Source organism: Pogoniulus pusillus, chromosome 8 (assembly GCF_015220805.1).
Source record: "Pogoniulus pusillus isolate bPogPus1 chromosome 8, bPogPus1.pri, whole genome shotgun sequence".
NCBI lineage: Eukaryota > Metazoa > Chordata > Aves > Piciformes > Lybiidae > Pogoniulus > Pogoniulus pusillus.
In genome coordinates, this window is record NC_087271.1 from 8920688 (window position 1) to 8943587 (window position 22900).

Below are 22900 nucleotides of genomic sequence, written 5' to 3' on the forward strand. Positions count from 1 at the left end.
TGGGACTGAATGTCTCCTACTTGCAATTCACCTTCCTGCATTTGAAGCATCTCCCAAGTATGTGCACAAATGTAGTCTCTGACAAAAAAAATTAGGTATGTTGAACATCTGCATTATTTTTTCTTTGCCGAGGAACAGGTGTGGGAATTCTAGTCCATGACAATCTAGTAGCTACAGGTCGCTGTGTCTCTCATTAAAGTGCAGAGATAACTAAGCTAAGTCTCAGGCCTATTCCACATTAAGTTTCCTTGTTTGCTGTAAGCTTTCAGCTTCCTCTTGCTGGCAAAACAGTTACCAAGCTTCTATTTTCCCTAGATATTTCAGTCATGAAAATTCAGGAAGCATGTAGATTTGTCTTTCCAAACTGAGAGTATTTGCTATGGAAACACTGAGTCCCCAAAAGCCAGTTACCTGCTAGATGGTGCTTTTTATGTACTTGCTCTTTAGAGTGAAATGTTTTTAAGGCACAGCTTAAAACATAGCACTACTCTGAGTGTGCTGTTTTCCATGCAAAAAAGAAACAGGTAAATTCACTTTTATGCTTTCTGTAGAGTCTACATTAAGTTGGTCATCCTAAAAGAGCAGATGCCCTGAAGGTAGGTCAGTATTTGCCTTCAGTGCAAGAAAAAAGTTATGATTGCTCTAACAAACGGATGCCATAATTTCACCTCAGAATAACTGAAAGAACTGAAACTGCTTCTTATTTCAAGCAATTGTTAGAATGTAATTTTATTTTAATGCACTACAGTGAATAATCAAATTGTAGACTTCAATTCGAAAGTGGGTCTTGAGCAGAACACAGCAACAAGCACGAAACCAGGCGATTTCACAGGGACGTACGCGAGCGCTATAAACCACTCGGGAAACAAGCGGGTGGCAAACGCAAGCAGGACGAGGCGCAGCGGGCAGGCACTCGGCGCCCCTCCCTGTGACACGGTAACGTCAGCGCGCCCTGCCTTCCAGCGCGCAGCCGCTTTGCCCTGCTGCAAGGCCGCAAGCGCGGCCCTCAGCTCACGGCTGCCCCGCAGCGGCCACACCACGCGACATGCCTCGCTGCCCGCCACAGAGGCGTGCGGCTCCGCTCTCAATTCCGCCCTGCGGCCTCCGCTCACGTCCATTTCCCGGCCCCACCCCGCCGGAGCCTGCCAGCCCCGACAGCTGAGGGACAAGAGACAGACAACCGCTACCGGACCGCCGGTAAGGCTCCACCCCGCCCCGCGCAGGCTCGGAGGCGCCGCCGCCGCCGAGTGAGGCTGCGCGCGGCGCCGGCACCCGGAAGCGGCGGGCGCGGAGCGCGGCGGCGTTTGGCGGCCGAGCGGGCCCCGGGGAGCGCCCGGCGCCGCGCGGGTGCGTGAGGGCTCGCCGATGGGGCAGCTGGGGACGGGGCGGGCGCGGCCGTTTTAAGCCCTGCTCTGCAGGGCGCAGGGGCCCTGAGGAAGAGCCCTGTGAGGGGGGCGGGTCTGCCGCGCCCTCTTTGCCCCCGAGGTCGATGCTGTGGGGCTTCTGTCTCGCCGGGCCGTGGCTCCGCGGTGGTCCTGCTGGCCTTAGAACAAAGGCACCGCCCGCGGGTCAGGCCGAGGGAGGCGCGGAGCCCGGCCGCGGGCTTGACACTTGGAGGTGACAAGCGCGGGGAGAGGGCCGCGCGGGGCGCGTCCCTGAGCTGGCCCGAGGGAATGGGCAGCGGGCAGGAAAAGCAGAGGCGTTAGTTTGCGGTGCTTGGCTTAAACAGAAAGTGAACGCTTCTCAGTGTAATAGTAGCAGCAGCAGCGTACGCCCATGCGGGCGTGTTTTCGCGGGCTCTGTGTGGGTAGGAGACGAGCAAAACCAGTCCCAGCCGTCTCTTTGGATCTAATAATAGTCTGCTCAGTTCATTGGTCTGAGTAGCGTTGTGCCGTGGTCAGGAGTGGGAAGTGTTGAGGTTGGTAATTGACTAACGGCTTCAGGTATGCAGGATAGATGAAACAGTGTGAAGTACAGAAGGCATTAACAAGAAAGTACTAAGATGTAATTTTAATCGTCATTATTTTGTAGTTTATAAAATTCTTGCTACCTTTTTTTTTTTCCCAAGGTCTGGAGCAGAACAGTCATCACAAGATTTTTTTTTCCTAGTCACCTATGAAGCTCCTGATTTTGAAGTTGCGCTTCTGCAATGAAGAAAAGGAGACAGCTCGCTGCAAATCTAAACGAGAAAGTTCATCTTGGCCATGAGAAAGATACTTCAGAACAAATTCTTGTAGTAGACTGTGCACAAGAAATTGTCTCAAAGTCTGCAGAAATAGCCCCTGCAGATCAGCTTGAATCTTCCCAAGAACTTTCACCATCATCAGAGCAAAGAAAGCTCCTAAGCTCTTTGCAGTATAACAAAAATCTACTTAAATACTTAAATGATGACAGACAAAAGCATCCATCATTTTGTGATTTACTCATAATTGTAGAAGGAAAAGAATTTAGTGCTCACAAAGTTGTAGTGGCTGTTGGGAGTAGTTATTTCCATGCCTGTTTGAGCAAAAATCCAAGCACCGATGTTGTCACATTAGATCACGTAACTCACTCAGTCTTTCAGCATTTGCTTGAGTTTCTCTACACCTCTGAGTTTTTTGTGTATAAGAATGAAATTCCGTTAGTTCTGGAAGCAGCAAAATTTTTAGATATCATAGATGCAGTGAAGTTACTAAATAACGAAACTGTTTCTAATGTACAGACTGATGTAACTGATGTGCCTACACCCGTGGAAACACTCAGTGAACTGACAGGCAAACTCTTAAATAGTCATCAGTGTACTTTCTGTGATCGAAGTTTCTGTTACAAGAAAGCCTTAGAAAATCATTTGGCAAAAGCCCACAGAGCTCTTTCTCTGGAAAGAAAACATGGGTTAAAGATGGTTGAGAAGGCTAACTTTTCCACTAGGCGCTCTACAAGGAACCGTAAGTGTCCAGCTAAATTTGATAACAGTGACAATGAAAGCGGTGGTGTCTCTGACAGCAATTTGGAAAAAATCAGTTCTGACAAGGAAACATCTGACAGAAGTGAATTTGAAGACAGTGAAAGTGAATGCAACGCTGATGAGGAGGGACAGGAAGAGGAAATGTCAGGTGAAGATTCAGAGTCTGAAGAACAAAGTGAAAAAGAACAGAATGATACCGAAGAGGGTTCCGAGGCAGTTGGTTCAGTGGGAAATATGCTTGAAGGCTTAGCTCCAGTCATCATTCAGAGCAGTAGTAAAAAGCTGCTGCAGTGTCCCAAGTGTGACAAAAAATTTGATCGAATAGGTAAGAGCAAGTTAGCTTAATCTCCTTTTTACCATGTGGTGGTGCTGTTTGTATGGGAAATAAAATGAGCTTTTTCTCTGTCCTAGGGAGTGAAAATGAGAATTTCTGGATCATCTCACTGATCCAAGTGTGCTGCTAATTTTTCAAAGTGTATTAACTTGTTCAGTCTGTGGTGCTAAACAGTCTCAATAAATGAACTGATTGCATTGTTTGAAAAATCTGCAAATACTAAGTTTACTTCTCTTTCATTGCTCTGGATTCTGTTTGTTAGTATGGTGTGTAAAAGTAGCCTTGAAAACAAGGGAAATTTAGCAATATTAAATGATAAATTCATATGAAGTCTGAAACACGTACTGGATTTTCTGCCAACTGAAGTAACAATGCTGACAATGTTGCTGTGGTAAAATAACACCATTGTCAAGCAACTTGAAATTCCTCTGTTCTACATAATGCATACATGCTGAGGACCTATCCACTGATTTCTAGCTGGGTCTTACTGATCTGTAGTTAGGACCAGGTAATACTTTGCCAGCTTAATCTGTTTGATTAGGATCATTTATGTTACAGTCAAATCTACATGTGTAGTTACTCAAGGTAAAAATTCCAGTCCTAAGCCACCCATTACTTCTTTCTCACATTAAGAATAAACTACCACTGTACTCCAGAATTTTCATGTTCTTTCAGCCAGAATAAATGTTAAATTATAATCTATGTAAGGTACTGACCACATTTCAATCATGGGAGTTTGGAATGGAACAGTTCCTTTCTTTATCTAGCTGCACAAAGTATGATGACTATTCTTCAGAGAGAGAAATATTATATAGTACAAAGCAGAGAGGCTGATTTTGGCTTGAGGGAGGTAGATAGTCAGTGTAGGATGGAGTTCTGTCCTCAGGTAAAGACTCACAAACACAAGGCAGAACTACAAGCAGTGTTACAGAAATGAGACATTATTGTTGTTTATGGTGATGTTTTGGGTCACAAATATAGAAAATTGCAAAAGCCTGTATTGTTCATTCTGTTATTTGAAAATAGCAGGTGTTGCAAGGATGTTTGCTCTTTTGAAACAATACTGCAGGATGTGTAATTAAAAAGTAGTGGTATAACTCAGTAATTAAGATCTGGGTATGCCGTAGGGTTGAATAAAGAGGGATTTGCAGCCCTCACACATTTAACGGACACTTGGAACACTTTTATTTTTACTCTTTAAAATAAGATGGAAGTGTATGGACGAACCTTGGAACAAATGCATGTGATCACATGCAAGTTTCAGTTGTGTAAACCAGTAGAAATCTTTAGGTGTGTGTTGGAAGGTACTTGGATCTTGAGCTCATTTGAGAGAGATACCATAGAAGAAAGTCCAGATGTGTGTATTTTAGGTGATACCTGTTACAGTTTATGCTAATAGATTTTTTGTTGTTACTGTTGTACAGGCAAATATGAGAGCCATACACGTGTACACACTGGTGAGAAGCCTTTTGAGTGTGACATATGTCATCAGCGCTATTCAACCAAGTCCAACCTGACAGTACACAGAAAGAAACACTCTAGTGACACTGATTTTCATAAAAAGGAACACAAATGTCCCTACTGCAATAAACTGCATGCAAGCAGGAAGACTTTAGCGAAGCATGTGAAGAGGCAAGTATGAGCAAATCTGTCTCACACTTGGAAGAGCTGGGGTTTTTCAGTTCAAAAGTGAAGAGAAATGTATGTATGCACATAGCAAGTTCTACATTATTTCTATATCTTTTTCAAGGGGCTTAGCAGTATCAACTAACCTGCTGTAAGGACTAAGTAGTGTTTCTGTGGGTGTTAGGCAATAGATTTTTCACTCAGCTAGCATTCAGTGAGAGCACAGCAGTCTTAATAATTATCAATGTTGCTTTGAATTTGCAGTTAGAATAAAATACCTGCTTTGGTTTTAGACACTTAGGCTATAGCATTGATAATAGGTGGAGAAATAATTTCCTTGAGGATTCCTTTAGGTGAATAAATTTAGTAGGTGAAATTATAAGGTAGAATTATTGTTTACATGCTGCTGTATCTTTTTAAAAATTATCCATAAAGACTTAGAGTTGAAAGTGTCCTCTATCTTCCTGATTGTTGTGTGAGATGTTACAGGTGTCTACACTGCTTTCTAGTTACTTCTTCCTTTAGAACTGCTTATTTAGCAACGTTCTCTTCCACTGAATTGCTTGATGACATTTCATGACACATGAAGCTTACAAGTAGATATTTTAGTATTTGGGTGAGCTTCATCATGGAAAGTTTTAATTACACGCAGCTTCTGTCTATCTTCTAGGTTTCATCCAGAGAGTGTACATGAATTTCTTTCAATCAAGAAAACAAAGAGTGAAGGTTGGAAATGTGATGTGCGTAATACTTAAGTACTTTTGGTTTTTTGTGAACATACTATGCTTTGTGACTTGAATGCTTAAGTGAAGATACAATTTGTGTTTCTGTAAAATCTTAGTTAAGTTTTGTCAGTGATACTGTAAGTTTCCTCTTTGTGCTGATTGAATGAGTGAATTTTACCTGTGTGTACAGGTGACCATGTAGATAATGCCAGATTAAACTCTAAAAGAGTTGAAGGCAATGTTCTTGATGTGTTTTAACAATGCTAATAACTGATCACATTAAATTTACAAATTATTAGACTTCAGTGTTATGAGTAATTTAAAAACAGAGTGTTTCTCTTCCATTAATTGTGCTTATCAAACGTTGACTGTGACGGCTCTGTCAGTTGAGAGAAGATACATGCTAAATCTGAAACACTTAATCATTTAGCTGTATATGTACATTAGCAGAGTTGTGAATTTATACTGAATTTAGCTCTAAAATCACAGACTGCTTGCCATGATTTTCTCAAGCAAGATGTGTGAAACTACCTCTACTACATGTAAAAATAAGTTTGTAGAACTCAGATACACTATCTGGCTGCTGCCATAGAATATTTTAAGGTTTGAAATGTGAGGATTTGTTAAATTTTGGTTTTGTTTTTTTGGGAATCAGTTAACTCCTTTTTTTCATGGCAGTTGTTTTATTTATGCAAACTGCTATACGCCTCTGTCTGTAATATCAGACATAATTACTAACTGTAATTATGTAATTACTAACTGTACTTTGGTTATGAACTTGCACTTATAAACATATAGTTGGAATTAGGGAAATGTCAGCTGTAGGAATTTGTAGTGTTTCTTCTGCTGGTCCTGTAGTTGGAAGGTCAACTAACAGGTATTATATTCCAGATGAAGTTACATCAAGTGAACATCTTACAGGTTCTGTTTTTTACTAGATAAGAAACATTTTAATGGTGAGACTCAATTGCACAACACTGTGGATTTCTTGGAAAGTGCTCTTAGCAGATGAATGATTTCCTCAACTCAACTTTGTGGTTTGTTTGGGGATTTTATTTGTTTGTTTTGGCTTGGAACTTTTAGTTTCTATTAATAGCAGGTTATTTTTAAAGTGAGCTGATGCTCTTGTACAGCCCATATGCACTGAAAATGAACTGTAATTGAAAGCAAGGGTGGAAGTTCAGAATGACAGAGCCCTTAGAAGCTGTGACTTTGGTTTTGGGTTGTTTACTGTTTTGTAGGGGAAGAGATGCCACAAATGGGAGCTGCAGGGTTTCTTTAGCTTGTTGTATGCTGTACTCTGTGTGAACACCAAGGTTTGGTGACCATGCTTTAATCCTTGAAGAGTATGAGCAAATTCACAGAAACAATTAAGAGTATTAATCACAGAATCATACAGGTCAGAAGGGAAAGATTAGCTAGTCCAACCTCCCCTGCCAGAGCAGGATCACCTAGAGTAGGCTGTCAGGAACACGTCCAGGCAGCTTTTGAATGTCTCCAGAGAAGGAGCCTCTCTGGGCATCCTATTCCAATGTTACTGTCACCCTCACAGTTGAAAATGTTTTTTCTGTATGTTCATGTGGAACCTTTTATGCTCCACCTTGCACCCGTTGCCCCTTGTCCTGTCATTCACATCGCTGAGCAGAGCCTGGCTCTGTCTTCCTGGCACTCTCACGTATTTATAAACATTAATGAGGTTACCACTCGGTCTCCTCCAATCTAGAGAGACCCAGCTCCCTCAGCTTTTCCTCTTTACTAGTAAAGAAATGCATGCAGGCTGTTACACTTTTTACAGGTATGGGATTTTTCATGCTTATCTTTAATGTTAATGAGCTTTTAAACAAATCTGTTGATTCTGATTTGGGTGTGTTCTGATGCAGTGCATGGGAATTAGTACTAAATGTAGCTACTGTAAACAATGGCAACAGTTCCACAATAAGGTCAATGAGCACCTTTTTGGTTTATGTTAAAGTACAGGACTCTGATGTTTAGTTATAATACCAAGTTTAAATGCCTAAATTTGAGCTTTAACTTCAGTTCTGTGATTGAACTGCATGCTTACTTTCATGACTACTAATAATTCTTGTGCATTCAGATTTTCATCAATCTGAAAGCAATAGTAAAAAGCTCACAATTTTAACATAATGAAAGTTCTGAAACTGAAGTATATTTTGAGTTATATTTCTTTGTTGTTACTGGCATTTTCTCTGTAATATATGCTGTCAGGGAATTTCCCAGAGGAAATAAAAGAACAGGAATGATTCTAAATCTGCAGTAGTATATATTACTGCAGCTTTTATCACAGTGCAGCTGAACTGTTTCAGCATCCAAAAGCAAGCTAAAGCTATTTGTTGGGATATTTTCTGCTTAGTTACTGTGTTGAGACCTGGTAAGTGCTGGAGTCAGCAGTAAGAAAAAGGGAAGAGCATTTAACTGTATGCAGGAATTGCCAGTGCTTTGCCATGAATTGACATCTTGGTTTATATAGTGTAATTTGGTTTATATAGAACAGAAAGCTTTACAAGTTAGGATAGAGTGTGCTTTGCAGTATGAGCTGCTTAATCTTATGTTGCTGCAGACAGTAGATGAACTAAACTGAGCTTCTGAGTAGGGAAAACTTCTGCAAATGACTGATGTGTTTTTGACAAAGTGTATTATTGTTTTAGATCTGTAATAAATTCTTCACTCGAAGACTTCATTTAGAAGAGCATATGATCCTTCACTCTCAGAATAAACCCTTTAAGTGTACCTACTGCGAGGAGCACTTTAAATCCCGGTTTGCAAGACTGAAACATCAAGAAAAATTCCATCTCGGTATAGAAACCTCCCTCTGACATGTAAACAATAGATTTAAAGTAAAACCTTCCTCCACCTTTGTATGTTCTTACCAGTCTGGTTTTCACCCCACTTCCTTTTCCAGTTCTCTTTTTTTATCAGATATATGGGGGAGGTTTTTTGTTTCATTTGTTGTTTCTTTTGTTGGCTAGGGTTTTTTTTTTAATCTTCTGTTGAGCTGTCTTCTGGAGATACTGCATTGTGCCTAAATAAATGTAAAATTTGGGGTGGGAAGAAGAATTAACTAGTTTTGTTCTAAAAACATGACATTGTTTTGCGTGAAATTTGTTTGTAACTATGGAGTCAGACTACCTGAAAGGGCATTGTAGCCAGGAGGGGAGTGGCCTCTTCTCCCAGGTAACCAGCAATAGAACAAGGGGACACAGTCTCAAGTTGTGCCAGGGTAGGTATAGGCTGGATATTAGGAAGAAGTTCTTCACAGAGAGAGTGATTTCCCATTGGAATGGGCTGCCCAGGGAGGTGGTGGAGGCACCGTCCCTGGGGGTCTTCAAGAAAAGACTGGATGAGGCACTTAGTGCCATGGTCTAGTTGATTGGATAGGGCAGGGTGATAGGTTGGACTGGATGATCTTGGAGGTCTCTTCCAACCTGGTTGATTCTATGATTCTTTCTGAAGTTTTCCAAAGACCTTTTTCTTTCGTCCTGAAGTATTCCAAATACTTTTAGTGCTACTAATTATTTCTGCCAGTTAGGAAATAGATTGGTGTCAGTAATAGGAATTTGTTTTTCAAGCAGTCTTAAATGGTCTTAATTCTAAACTATTAATTCTTAGTTTTTGCTTTACGGTCATGAAACATGTCAAAATAGTAGATATTAGAAAAAACCTGAACAAAAAGTGCACAGGGTGTAGAGTGTGCTGACCATATTAAACATTAATCATGTGTCAGATAAAACTTCTGCTTTGTGAATTGAACAGAATTTTCACAACAAGCTGATCTGTGCAGCTGACAGTGAATAATGCCGTGTGTGTTATCTCCTTGCAGGACCTTTTCCTTGTGATATTTGTGGCCGCCAGTTTAATGATACAGGAAATCTGAAGCGCCATATAGAATGTACTCATGGAGGAAAGAGAAAGTGGACATGCTTCATCTGTGGAAAATCCGTTAGGGAGCGGTAAGGAGTCGTGTGACTGCTTGAGCTTCGGAACAGAGCAGTATATCGTGTGCTGTGTTTGAATATGTTGTAACTTCAAGTTCTTAACACTAATTAAACTGTTTCAGAGATAGGATGAGGGGCAATGGCTTCAAACTAGAGAAAAACAGATTTAGGTTGGATGTTAGGAACAGGTTCTTTACCATGAGGGTAGTGGAACACTGGAGCAGGTTGCCCTAGGGACGTGGTTGGGGCCCCAGCCCTGAAGATAGTCAAAGGGCAACCTGGCAGGGCTCTGGGCAACCTGATCTAGTTGAGGATGCTCCGAGGTTGGACTAAATATCCTTTGGAGGTCCCTTCCAACTCAGACCATTCTATGATACTATGATTAAAAGGTGTCACCAGAGACATACGTAGCATGTGATTTTCCTGATGACCTCTAAGGCTGACAACTGTAGGTAATCAGTTATGAAACTGTATTAAGGAGCTCATACCACTAATTCACTTCACTTATGATTCCTGTGTTGTGCAGAACATCCTACATTTGTCTGGGGAAGAGTTTTCTGCCACAGATATTTTGATAAATGTACTGAAGAAGAAATTTGACTATTGCAGATACAGTTTAATGAAAGATGGAATAATACTGTACTACCTTTGCTGCTGCTTCTCAAGGTGGAGGAAAAAAATGTTAATTTAGTGCTTTGAAAATGAGAAGCTCTCAATGATAGCTTACAAATTCTAATATATAGAAAAGCACATAGAGAAGCAAAACAAAATGAAGATTCCATTCCTCACCATTTCTGTTCTGTGCACATGAGGGGAAAAGTGATTTTTTTTTTTTTAACTGTTGCTGACGTGGCTAAAGTGCAGCTGTCTCGTAGTGCTCTATAAAGAACATCTTTTAAGTTTTTCACATGCCAAAGAATTTTCTCTTTTCATTTATTTCACACACTTTATTGGCTGTGTAGGCAGTAAATTTTATTGTCTGACCCCTTTGCTTGTGAAAAATTTTCACCTGCATCCATTTGGGTCTTTTGTTAGAAAAGTGATAGTAAAAGTAGACTTGCATATGTATACATATGTATGTGTGTATAAATACATATGTATTTTAAAATAAGATCTGTGATGAGTTAAATTTAACATCTGTGATCTAGGTTTCTTTTCAGTGTCACTTTAAAGTTCTGGTAACAAGGAAATTATTACACAGAAAGTAGTGTCAGCATTGCTGTTTACTGTATGTGGTCCAGATGAATACTGGGACAGTGCTTTGTTTCTTGGTTTATGTTGTTTCTAGGTCCAGGTGATTCAGTAGGTAGTAGGTTGCCATACTGCCTTTGAATGTATGTGTGTGTGGCTGTAGCTGAATAAGTTGATGCAGTTATTTGGATATATTGTGTTCCATCAGTGTGAAGGAAATTGAGAAAATAAGTTTGGTTAAAATTAAATTTTCCTGCCTTTGTCAAACAGAACAACTTTGAAAGAACACCTGAGAATTCACAGTGGAGAGAAGCCTCATCTCTGCAGTATTTGTGGCCAGAGTTTTCGTCATGGAAGCTCTTACAGGTACAGGGTTTTGTTAATTAAGTTGGTAATATGTATCCACCATGTTAGCAGCATCATTTTTTGTGGTGTATGTGTTGGGATTTACTTACTCGGAAAGCATTAGTGAATGCTTTAATGCTTAATCACTGGAAATATATTAATAACCTGTGAGAATTCATTGAATTTATAATCCATTGGCAGTTTAAACACAGCCAGAATCCCATACAAATGCTGTATCAAAGTTGATTTTCTTGCATATGCAAGACGGTGGAGGCACCGTCCCTGGGTGTCTTCAAGAAAAGACTGGATGAGTCACTTAGTGCCATGGTCTAGTTGATTGGTTAGGGCTGGGTGATAGGTTGGACTGGATGATCTTGGAGGTCTCTTCCAACCTGGTTGATTCTATGATTCTAAACTACTGTTATTCAAATAGAAAACAAGGAGAGGAATAAAATGTTCTGAAGTTTATGTCAAATGTAATAGTTTAGCTGTGTTCTCTCTTGCTTTGCAAGACCAGTTTAAGCATGCCTCAACTGCAATTTTTTTTTTCCTGATATTTGTGTGACTGTATTTCTGTATTTTACATGGAATTATCAGTGCAGATTATGTTAACAAAATGGCATTTTATGGTTCTGACTATAAATGTGCAGACTTCATCTAAGAGTCCATCATGATGACAAGAGATATGAATGTGAAGAATGTGGGAAAACATTTATTCGGCATGACCATCTGACAAAACACAAAAAAATACATTCAGGTAGGCAACTCCTTTGAAAAGTGGTTTCAAAATAACTGGTTTTGAAATAAGATCAAATAGAAAATCAATTATGGATTTTTTTTCAGTACATACAATGTTTTGGGCCTGATAGAAGGTCCTCTCACTGTCTTTAAGGTTCACTACAGTTGGTCGATCTTACATGTTTTCAACTTTTAATAGCCTGGTGTTTTCTCCATGTTGACATGAAAAGCTGAGGGACAGTCAAAACATGTAACAGTGAATTGCTTTAAAATTAACAGAATAAAGCAAAAGTGGAAAGGAGGATTTTTTTTTTTAATGAGTTCAGGTTTCTTTTTTTTAATAGCAGTTGTGTGACACATTGCCAGAACGCAGAAGAAGCTGTCACAGTCTCTGTCAAAGTTTGTGCACTGATCACTTTAATGTAAGAACATCAAAGAGGTGTTTCTGAAGTCCCTGTTATGTGGAAGAGAGATGGAAGGAAGGTGGTGGGAGTTAACCCTGAGAACAGACAGATGGGGATGATCAGGAAGAAGAAGAAAAGAATTTGTTGCACTAGGAGCAGAAAGGTTATAAAATGTATAGGAAGAAGGAAGATTCTCTAGGGACTTCCTTTTCAAAACAAGTTTTAAAGGGAATGTGGTCTAGGAGGCAAAATACTTTCTAGGCAGCATGAAAATATGAAAGTGATCAGAGTCTAAACTTTCTGAGCCTTTATTTTGAAGGACAGCTTCTTTTTGGTGTTTGAAATCATAATGCCTGCTATAAAATAAAGAAATCTTTGAAAACTCAAGTACACACAGACAAAAAAAATCCTCTTTTCTACTCTATTTGCTTTTCCCCCTTCTAGAAAGTTACATTCTTTGACTGTTCACAGTCTTACAGGAGAAGAAATATTGTGCCACTTTGTGGAAGATCTCAAGATGACTGAAAAAAGAATAAGGGTACTTTTAAACAGCAGCATAAAAAAAAAGGTAACTATGGATATCAGGATAACTAAAAAGATGAATACTTTAAAAGAATTAAAATATTTAAAAGGAAACTTTATTGAAATAGACCAATTATTTTCTGCTAAGAATTTTTAGAACTTAAAATTCCATCAGTTTCCTTTTAAATCCCTTGAATTATTGAAGATACCACATTTTGAGTCATAATAATGCAAGAGCAGGTTCTCAGTCATTCAGTTGAACCTATTATGCAGAAGGTGTTTGGGGAAGCATCTCTTAGCTTCTGAATGGAAATTTCCTTGTGGAAATACCAAAGGTTTGATAATATTCATATATAATAAGTGGTAAAAGTCCTTACCCTGATAGAACCAACCTGCTTCCTGAATTTTGTTCTTTGCTAATGGAAACATTCTCTGAATAAGACAAGGAAGAGCTGGATTGTCTGGACTTTGTGAACGTGGATCTCCTATATGGTTTACAATTACAGCTCTTAGATATTTAATAAGTTTCATAAGATTTAACCCAGTATTGGATTTCCCCCTGTAGGTGAAAAGGCACATCAGTGTGAGGAATGTGGAAAATGTTTTGGCCGTAGAGATCACCTTACTGTTCATTATAAAAGTGTTCATCTAGGAGAAAAAGTTTGGCAGAAGTGAGTGTAAATACTTTTGTACTGTAGCTGATTTTATTGAGACTTGCATGTTTGTGCAGAATTCTAGTAGTCTGTGTGTGTTGTCATGCCTGTTACTTGAGTCTTGATAGAGAGAGGACAGTTTGAAGCGGATGTCAGAAAAGTCCCTTAGTAAGATGTTTTCTTTGTAGTATAATTAGCTGATTGACACATAAAAAATGATACTTTATCTTATTTACCTATCTCAATATTGTTATGAATGGATGTGTTTTGACTGTTTGTACTTGCATAGTAACCACCATAGACTTCTGTGTGTTGAAAGTATAGTACTCTGCTTTTGCTGTTCGCTTTTTCTTGGTAGCCAGTAGCCTAAACCATACTTAGTACTTTATTTTATAGCATAATTCTGCCAAAGGGAAAGCCTCTCATGGATTTTGGGCAAAAAAATGTTAGCTAGGGATATTTTTGGGGTCAGAAAAGAAGTTTCAGTGACTTTTGCTCTTTATGCCAATCCCAGTAGGGAATAAGATTGGATATTGAAAAGAATTTGTTTGACTTTATTGGTGTTGTATATGAACATTAGTGATGAGATTTGGAAATGCTGATATTCAGCTGGTTTGCATTTAAAAGATTATAGAAAGGACTGTGCATGTAGCTTTATTCTATCCTTAAATATATATATATATATTTAATATAAGATTTTTTTTTCTTTTAAAGATATAAAGCAACATTTCACCAGTGTGAAGTCTGTAAGAAAGTTTTTAAAGGGAAATCAAGTTTGGAAATGCATTTTAGGACACATTCAGGTAATAAGAAGATAAAGCACAACAAACATACAAAACATGCAGGAATGTATTCTTGTGTATCAATGCAGTGACAGAATTATTCATTGTGCTTGTTGAGGATTCAGTGCAGGAGTAGTAGAAGCAGCAAAACTTTATTCTGTCTTGTATGTTGGTCATTCCTGAATACTAGCTGCTAAATGTATTTGTTGAAATACTGGCAATTCTCAACACAGGCATGTGATGTGCCCTCTATACCTTTTTCTTTAGTTTCTTGGTGTATGTTCTTGAATTTTTTTCCCTTTAAATATTTTTTTGTGGTCTGTAGAGTACTACATTTCAAGTTGTAATTTAAATCTCTTTGGAAAGGTTTATGTCCTTAATTGTTTGCCCTTGTTTTTTCTGCCTTATGTCCAGGAAAATCATTGTCCTTTTGAAATATATTGAAGTACAAACTGAGATCATTTAATACCTGTATCATAAGAAATTGAAGACAACTCTTTTTAAATATTCTGTTTATCTTTTATATGCCTGACAGAAATCCCAAGTATTGAGAGAACTGTGTATAAGGAGAAGAGTACGCTAATAACAGCTTCTTAACAAACTTCTAATGGCACCTTTGCTTCCAAAATTGGTGTTAAATCTATGCTCTTTGCAGTAAAATTGGTTTATACACAAGATATTTATGCTGTAATCCATGTATGTATTTTCATTTTTATGTGTGATGTGGTGCTGCTCAGAATTAACTAGTTCTTACTCCTCTCTCATAACAGGCGAGAAACCCTACAAATGTCAAATCTGTAATCAGTGCTTCAGAATTAAGAAGACACTAACAAAACACATGGTTATTCATTCGGATGCTCGACCTTTTAATTGCCATCACTGCAATGCAACATTCAAACGAAAAGACAAGCTGAAATATCATATTGATCATGTTCATGGTTCAAAGGCTGCAGAAGAGGCATTGACATCATCCTCAGAGGAAAAGCTAGTGTCCTTACCAGTGCAGTACACCTCTGATGACAAAGTTTACCAAACTGAGGCTAAACAGTATGTGGAACAGTCCAAAGCATATCAGTCAGAAGACAAAACTTTGCTGCAGAATGTATCTACAGAAGTGTGTGTGCCTGTGACTCTGGTACCGGTTCAGATGTCTGATCCACAAGCTGATCTAGTACCGCATACAGCACAGTCGCACGGCATGCTTCCTCCGCAGCCTGAGCAAACCGATTATCAGCGAGCAACAGATCTCTCATTTCTAGAGAAATATACTCTTACTCCACAGCCTGCAAATCTTGTTCATCCTGTGAGGCCTGAGCAAATGTTGGATCCTAGAGACCAGTCATACCTTGGAACTTTGCTGGGGCTAGATACAGCTCCTGCTGTCCAGAATATTTCAAACAATGAACATTCATGATCAGACCATAACATTCCACCTAATTTACTAAGCCATTAGCCAACAGGAGGCTGATATGGCAATTAAGATTTGTATTTTATATTTTATTTGGACTCACGAGTCTTCTGCATAGTTTTGGATGAACAGGTTTGTTTACATAATATTTGAACATTTAGGCACATTTTGATGCGCATTGGAAGAGTGTTTCTTGTGATTTTAAGAGATTTTAAAAATCTTATAGGTGGTCTTTTAAAAACTATGCTCTGAAATGTCTTACAAGGATGGTGGCTGAAAAATGGAATCTGACTATTTAAAAATACTGTTTGCCTTTCTGCATCTCACATTGAGTTAATGTTTTAAGTGTGAAAGAAAGCATTCTGGAAGAATTAATAAGGACTATATCAAATTCATTAAAAGTTGCAAGGACAGGCAGGAGTATTTGAAAACTTTTATGTTTCACACAAAATACTGTTTCAGGGATGTTTGGAGGAGTTTAAAGTGTGCCAGCCTCTGGAGCATAGTCTATGAACACAGGAATTAGATTCTCCTGAAAAGTGATTGAGAAATTTTATGAAGATGCTCCCTGCCTAACCTTGGCCTCTCAACTCTTCCATGATCTCTAATACTGAATTATGTCAGAAGATTTAGACAGTGGTATTGTCTAATTTACTACAGTTAGTCCTATATCATTTAAATATGCTTTTTTTCTCTCGATTTTTTTCAGTGTTGTTTGTCTTCTAAAGTGTGCCCCACACTCTTACCTTAGAAAGAAATGGGGGTATTTGCAAGGTCATTTTAATTTATCGATGATCAATTGATCAATGATTGGCATGGTTTATCCTTGTTAGAGCACAAGTTACACCAGGGGCCCACATTAGCATGCCTGTTTTCAGGTTATTTGTGATTGAGAAGAAATTTCAAGGCTATTATTTCCAGACCAGTACTCAACTTCTATTTAAAAAACAAAGAGAAATAATCAATAATTATAAATCTTTTGTGAGTTGCTAGTGAAATTGGTTTGGTTTTCATTTTCATGTGCTGTGTTAGAAAACAAACTCAAACTCTGTAGAACATTTTATGTCTTGAATTACTTTTAGCCTTTTGTCTGCTGGACATAAGGGTTTTTTTTCCCAAAAGAACCATTCTGAAGTACAAGTCTAGTGTGACTCACTGTGACATCTACTATAATTTAATCTCGTCAAACTTTCTGGTTTAAGCCTACTTTAACAATAATTGTTCTGTGTTTATTTGGTGAATATTATGCCAAAGAAAGTATCTGATGTAATTTTATAATCTTTGTTATTGTTCACAGGATTACATAATAAGACAAAATTTTGCCCAGTTTTCCTTATTCTTAAATTATTACCTTAAAGAAACTTTAAAATGGGAAACTGGTTGTATGTATTTGTGGTATTGTAACTGTTAAATTTATCCATGACCTGAGCACAAGCAATATATGGTAAAAGGCTCTCTTGTTACTGCAGTTCTATAGACTCTTGAGCAGCATCAATCATTTTAAATTCTATTCAGATACTTTGGTGTTCGATTCTGTTAATCCCCATCTACTTCAGCATTAAGCAGTTGCAGGAGAGGGGCCAGAGTTGCCTGAATGTTTGTATTTTGAAGCTTGCATCCTAATGGATTCTTAACCTAAACACACCAAAGATTTCTGTTGGCTGTTAAATAGTGGCAGTTATAGAATTTTAAGTGTTACCAATATTTAAGGAGGACTTAGCCAAAGAAGCACAATATAAGTCCTAAACTTTGAAAGTCCAGTTTCTAAAACAGGACTGCATATGTTTAACTGTTCTATGTTTGTATCTCTAAAGTAAAATTTAGAGCTGTGCTCTGGGAATGTTCAGACTGACATGCTGTAAATATATCTGGTAAGAGCTGAATACTAGCAATTACACAGCAATAATGAGGCCATTGAATGCCACCTTCTGAAAGGACACTATCAAGTACTACCCTTCCTGCTTTCTTACTCCACCTTCATCTCTGTTTCTGTCATCTTTATGCTCCATGGCTTGAAAATAGCTCTTTTATGTGTAGTTTTTGAAGTCAACATGTATGTGTCGTATTTATACAACCGCACGTGGACATGAAACGTGGTTCCCAGCACTTGTAATTGTACTGTTGAAAATAGCCCAACATCAATGATGTCAGTGTAGTTCTCAGACTAAAAAGCCTAACTCTTTGTTATTTCTTGTCTTTTCTGTCCTACAATAGAAAGGTATTGTATGATTTTGGTCAAACAGTGGCTTAAAAGTAGTTGGCAACTAATATTTTCTTTTAAAGTCAGGTCTTTTCAGAAGGCACTCTAGGAAAATACTAAGTTGGAATTTGGAGCATATTTACTTGATAATGTCCTTTTAAAAATTCTTTCATGATTGTGCCTTTTATATATATTCTGAATAATTTTTTTTCTAGTTCAGTTGATTATTCAGAAAACAATAAGGTCAGTATCTTCCAAAGGGCTTTGCGCTTTTGGGTGCCCAACTAAAAAGAGACTATGAAAGGACTCATTTTTCAGAAAAATGAGTGCTATCTGCTGTTTGAGTGGCCAGAATTACTAGTCATTCCTGGAATAAATGACCTACTAGTTCTTTGGCATTCTTTTGTTTGCAGATAACTCTACTAGTTAGTGTTTTTACCTGCTGGTCAGGCTGGATCATTGCCAGTTGACAGTTAAAGAAAATAGGAAAGGCTTAAGTGCTACATACATAGTTTTTATTTTTTTAATATCATGAGTTATAATTGTTATGGCTTTACATCTATTTAAAATTCATATATGAGCAAAGTACTTTTTCGTGGACTAGTACTTCATTTGGTAGGTGGAAGTAGCTGGTCTCTGCTTGATGGAGAGCAGTTCCTCTTAAAAGGACTGGACCTGAAGGACAGAGATCTGTACTTCACAGCTGCATGGGTCGAAACTCCTTAGGTGTCTGATACCTCCACTTTGATATGTCTATGTACTCATCTGAGAGTGCATGTCCTGTTGAGCTGGAGGGTGCTTTTGTAATAAAGGCTGTGTTTTATCTGGCAGTCATTGACTCAGTTGACTGTTTGTTGCCAAAGAAGGAAGAGGCAGGTCTCTCAAAGATAACTTTAAAGAATGATCAGTGGCACATTGCAAAAAGTTGCTCTTTTCCATGTACTGGCTTTTGGGGAGGAGTGAAGTCTGTGAAGCACTCTAAACTGCTCTGTGGTTCTGAGAACTTAGTGCACTCAGCCTGTTTGAACATTGGATTATGTGGGTTTTGCTAAGCCAGTTTCTGGTTGTTGACTGTGTTACTGCCCTTAATTCTTAAAGTGGATGGTTTATTTTGGGTTATTTATTTATAATGGTATTTCCTCTTTGAGCACTGACACTTTTCCTACAGAGGTGAGGCTCTCGTGGGTTCTTTTTATGCTGATGTCATGGTTCAGGCCCAGTTTGCAGTCAAGCCCCATGCAGGTGTTTACATAACTACCCCCCCTCCCCTGCTGCCCAGTGGAGTAGGAAGAGAATTGGGAGAAAAAGGCAAAAGTGTGTAGTTTGAGATAAAGAGAGTTTGACAGAACAGTACAGAGAGACACCATTTGCCTGGCCCTGGCTCCCATAGAAAAGCTACCCAAGTCCTGGCCAGCTCCTCCCTTCTGTAGCAGGCATGTCAGTGTGGTGTCAAATATCCATTGACTGGTTCAGGTGGCTGTCTTGGCTGTCTCTCCTTTCATCTTGTGAAGGGAAGAAAGTCAAAACCAAAAACTTAATCATATCCTAGCTGATCCCCAGACATTATTTGCTTCCTCTTCTGTACCATCTACATCCTGCCCAACAAATTACATCATGAGATTTAATTCACTGTCTCTTTTCACCCCAGATTAGATCGCCTTGCTGTACACAATTGGTTTCTCTGTCCTTCTGCCAGGTTGATTCTATTCTATTCTGTTTTCTGACTCTATTCTCTCTAGGGTGCTATGTTGTTTTTCAGAGTCCAGGATGGTGTTCCAGGTGGTGGGATGGAGCACTGGATTTGTTTCCAGCCATTCGGTGATTGCTTCCTCCATTGTGAGCACATGGCATTTGCCGTGGCAGGTTTGTGGGAGTGTGATGTAACCAATCTGCCAGGCTTCCCAGTATTTGCATTTCAGCCATTGCTCCCTATACCACAGATGCTTTAATCTTGTGGCTGGCTTGCTTGGAGCACAGCTCACATTTATGGATAACCTGCGCAATCATGTCCTGGGTTAAGTGCACCCCTTGACCTTGCTCATCTCTATGTTGCATCTCTTCCTTGATGACCCTCATGTTGCCAGTCTAGATCTACCTGAACCATTTTAGTCTTAGAAGCCTGATCCACTTGTTGGCTATTCTGATGTCCTTCAGTGGCACAGCTCTTGGGTACATGGTTGTGACATACTTTCACTGTAAAATCATAGAACTGTTTCTGTTGGAAAAGGCCTCTGAGATCAAGTCCAAAGACATTATTGAATGCTAGGTTTTCTACCTGAGCAGCAGTATCTTGTCATAATTCAGCATCCTGGATGGGTTTACCTCTGTGCTGCCAGTTGCTTTCCTTCCATTGCTGCAGCTACTCCCCGCACTGCGTGTGCCACCATCCTTCTCTGTAGAGACACGGAGCACTGTCTGCCTTTCTTGCTCAGCAGTATTTGAAGCCAGTTGAGTGGCTTACTCTTCTGCAATCTGACTTGATTCACCTTTCCTATCAGCAGCTTTGGCAACCCATTATGTAGGACTCCACACAGCAGACTTCCACCTTCGGTGTTTTCTCACAATGTGACAGGACCCATCAGTGAGCAGGGCATATTGCTCCTCATTATCTGGCAATTTGTTATACAGTGGGGCTTCCTCAGCATGTTTCCTTCTCCTCTGGTGGTATCCCAAAATCTTTGCTTTCTGGACAGCTTGTATTGACTTACAGGATTTTTGGGTTCTCTGAGCCCGTCGCTTTATCAGTGCAACCCTCTTCATGTGGCATCGTGTGATGGCTAGAGGAGACCCTTCTTTCGAACATCCATCCCAGCACTGGCAGTCAGAATGCCAGGAGAAGCTGTACTTTGGTGTCAACTACTTCTGAGGCAGCTTGGTCTCCTTCACATGCTGCCAATATCTCTTTTTCAGTTGGAGCGTAGTTGGCTTCAAATCGTTTGTATCCCTGATTCCAAAGTCCCTAGTGGTTGGCCTCAGGTCTCCCCTGGTGCTCTGTCAGAGGCTTCAGGTGGAACCATTCATACCTGCTGCAGTGGAGCTTATTTTTATATCTTGTTCTGCTCAAACTGACCCACGGGCTGCTTGCTCGGGTGACACATCTTTCTTGAAGGAGTACCTATCCCTTGCACCTGCCAGAAGTCACCTCCAGAGGCTGAGGACTTGTGGCTATTTTCCCATTGCTTTGTCAGTCCCCCTTCCCTAGACAGAGATTCCAGCTGCTTGGCTTCCCTGCCCTTTCATTCCATACCCCTCACTGGAGCAGCCAGGTGATGGTGGCCAAAGACCAAAATCCTTTCACATAATCTCACAGCAGCTCAGGCATAAAGACCTCTGGCTCTTCCTCCTGTTCTCATGGTGACTTGGGTTCGTTGTCAGCACTTGTGAAACAAACTATTTTTTTCATGTGTTTCCTTTTCTGTACTGGGGCAACTGATAACCAACACAGGCTGACTTTATGGTATAGCTGCAGCCCCTGCTGTTTGAGGCCAGAGTAGCTGAAGTGCCTGTGAGTCTGCCTTTAGGCCCAGAGACCTTCTCTTCCATTTAAGGGCACACATAAGTGATCAGAAGGGCTCCACACATGGGCCCATTGGCTGGTTCAGCTGGCTGCCTTGGCGGTGTCCTCACTCAGCCACTTGTGAGGGGAGAAGAAACCCCAATGAACCAAAACCTTTACACTATCCCTGGACAGCCAAACATCAGTAACTGTAATGGCGCTGATATATGTTCTGTAAAGATGTGGTTTCCTTAAAAAAGTAGTGCTACTTTATAAAGTCTGAGATATAATTCAGGTAGTTGTTTATAAAGATGGGTCATGCTAGAATACAAGGACAAAAAATGTGTTTGGTATCATCAGGGAGCTGAGCTTATTTCACTACAAACTAACATGAAAGTGCATCCAGAACTCTGAAGACTCCTTCAAAGCAGCAGCCTTGTGATGTGCCTATCAAACATGAAATGTGTTGTGGAGTGCTAAGGAATAAATGGCCCTCATGCTTTTAAATTTAGAGCAATTTCAATGTAGAAGTTCATGAATGTAGAATTATGAATGAATTCTGAGAAGGCTGCTGTAGGTGAGTAGGGTTTTGTGGTCCCCTGAAAACGGTTAAAAATACATGGTTTTTTTCTGTGTTGAGCATACATGCATAAGTGATCCAGATTGCATGATCCTTTTCTGTCTGAAACTTGAGGGAAATAGAGCACATTTATCTGCAGGTCCTTGTAACTGCTCTCACTTGTGCTCTTTTTCTACAATATCAGCTCGCAGTGGTTTGGTTGTTTCAGCACAGGCATTGAGGAATGACGCTGACAGAACTAAATGCAGGTCAGTCACTTTGATCAAGACCATAAGGATCTTTTCCATGGTTCACAAGAAATGTTTTGGTTTAAAAGGGTCAGGTAGAATAAAGGTAACCATGGCAACTTTTTTTTTTTTTTTCAAATGTCCCATAAACATTTTGATCATGTTTAAATATTTGTCCTTTTATACAGAAGAATAAGGTTAAATAAACTCAATATTTTTTTTGTCACTGGTATATGAGATAACATGTTCTAAATGTAATCTGTAGAGGCTGATATTTTAGATGAAATCTGAAAGTTGTCTTTTTAGAGGAAATTCTTTACTGTAAGGAAAAGTTAGAAAGTGCACTGTAAATGTGGAAGTACTGAGTCCTATGTGTGATTTTATTTGTTATGGAAATGTAAATTCTTTTGTCTTAACATGGCTTGCTTCACAAGACTTCTTGCAGGGGAACTCATGCTGTCTTGGTTTGGTGTTTTGGTGTTTTGTTTTGTTTTAATTATTATTTTCTTTTTTCAAGCAAGGTGGCGACATAGTATTGTTTTGGGGGGTTAAAGCTCATGACAGGCTTTTTTTTTTCTTCCCTAAAATCTGCGTGCATCTCATTCTTTTAATTTTAAACTATTTTGGAAATTAAATTTATTTAGAAAAATGCTTGGCTTGGCTTCATTTATTTGGGTATGGGAAGGGCATTTTGGTAAAGCCAAGGGCTTTGGTTTCATACTTAGAAAATAGGTGGGAGCTGAGCCTAAAGCCAGCTCTCGGCCGTGCCCTT

At 39.4% G+C, this 22900-nt stretch overlaps 1 protein-coding gene across 1 annotated transcript; it reads left to right on the forward strand.

The window, feature by feature from the left end:
- The first annotated feature begins 1417 nt into the window (after window positions 1–1417).
- ZBTB41 (zinc finger and BTB domain containing 41) lies at window positions 1418–22777 on the forward strand. The gene is made up of 11 exons (XM_064147142.1): window positions 1418–1617; window positions 2069–3269; window positions 4703–4910; window positions 5575–5644; window positions 8296–8443; window positions 9468–9597; window positions 11044–11139; window positions 11769–11875; window positions 13348–13453; window positions 14150–14238; window positions 14988–22777. The coding sequence occupies exons 2-11, from the start codon at window positions 2150–2152 to the stop codon at window positions 15629–15631; spliced, it is 2718 nt and encodes a 905-aa protein (XP_064003212.1). The 5' UTR covers window positions 1418–1617; window positions 2069–2149; the 3' UTR covers window positions 15632–22777.
- Window positions 22778–22900: the final 123 nt, after the last annotated feature.

Coding starts and splice junctions, on each gene's coding strand:
- ZBTB41 (XM_064147142.1), top strand. CDS start 2,150: ATGAAGAAAAGGAGACAGCTCGCTGCAAATCTAAACGAGAAAGTTCAT. Junction 5,645..8,295: donor GTGAAGGTTGGAAATGTGAT/GTGCGTAATACT, acceptor TTATTGTTTTAG/ATCTGTAATAAATTCTTCAC. Junction 9,598..11,043: donor GGAAAATCCGTTAGGGAGCG/GTAAGGAGTCGT, acceptor TTTGTCAAACAG/AACAACTTTGAAAGAACACC.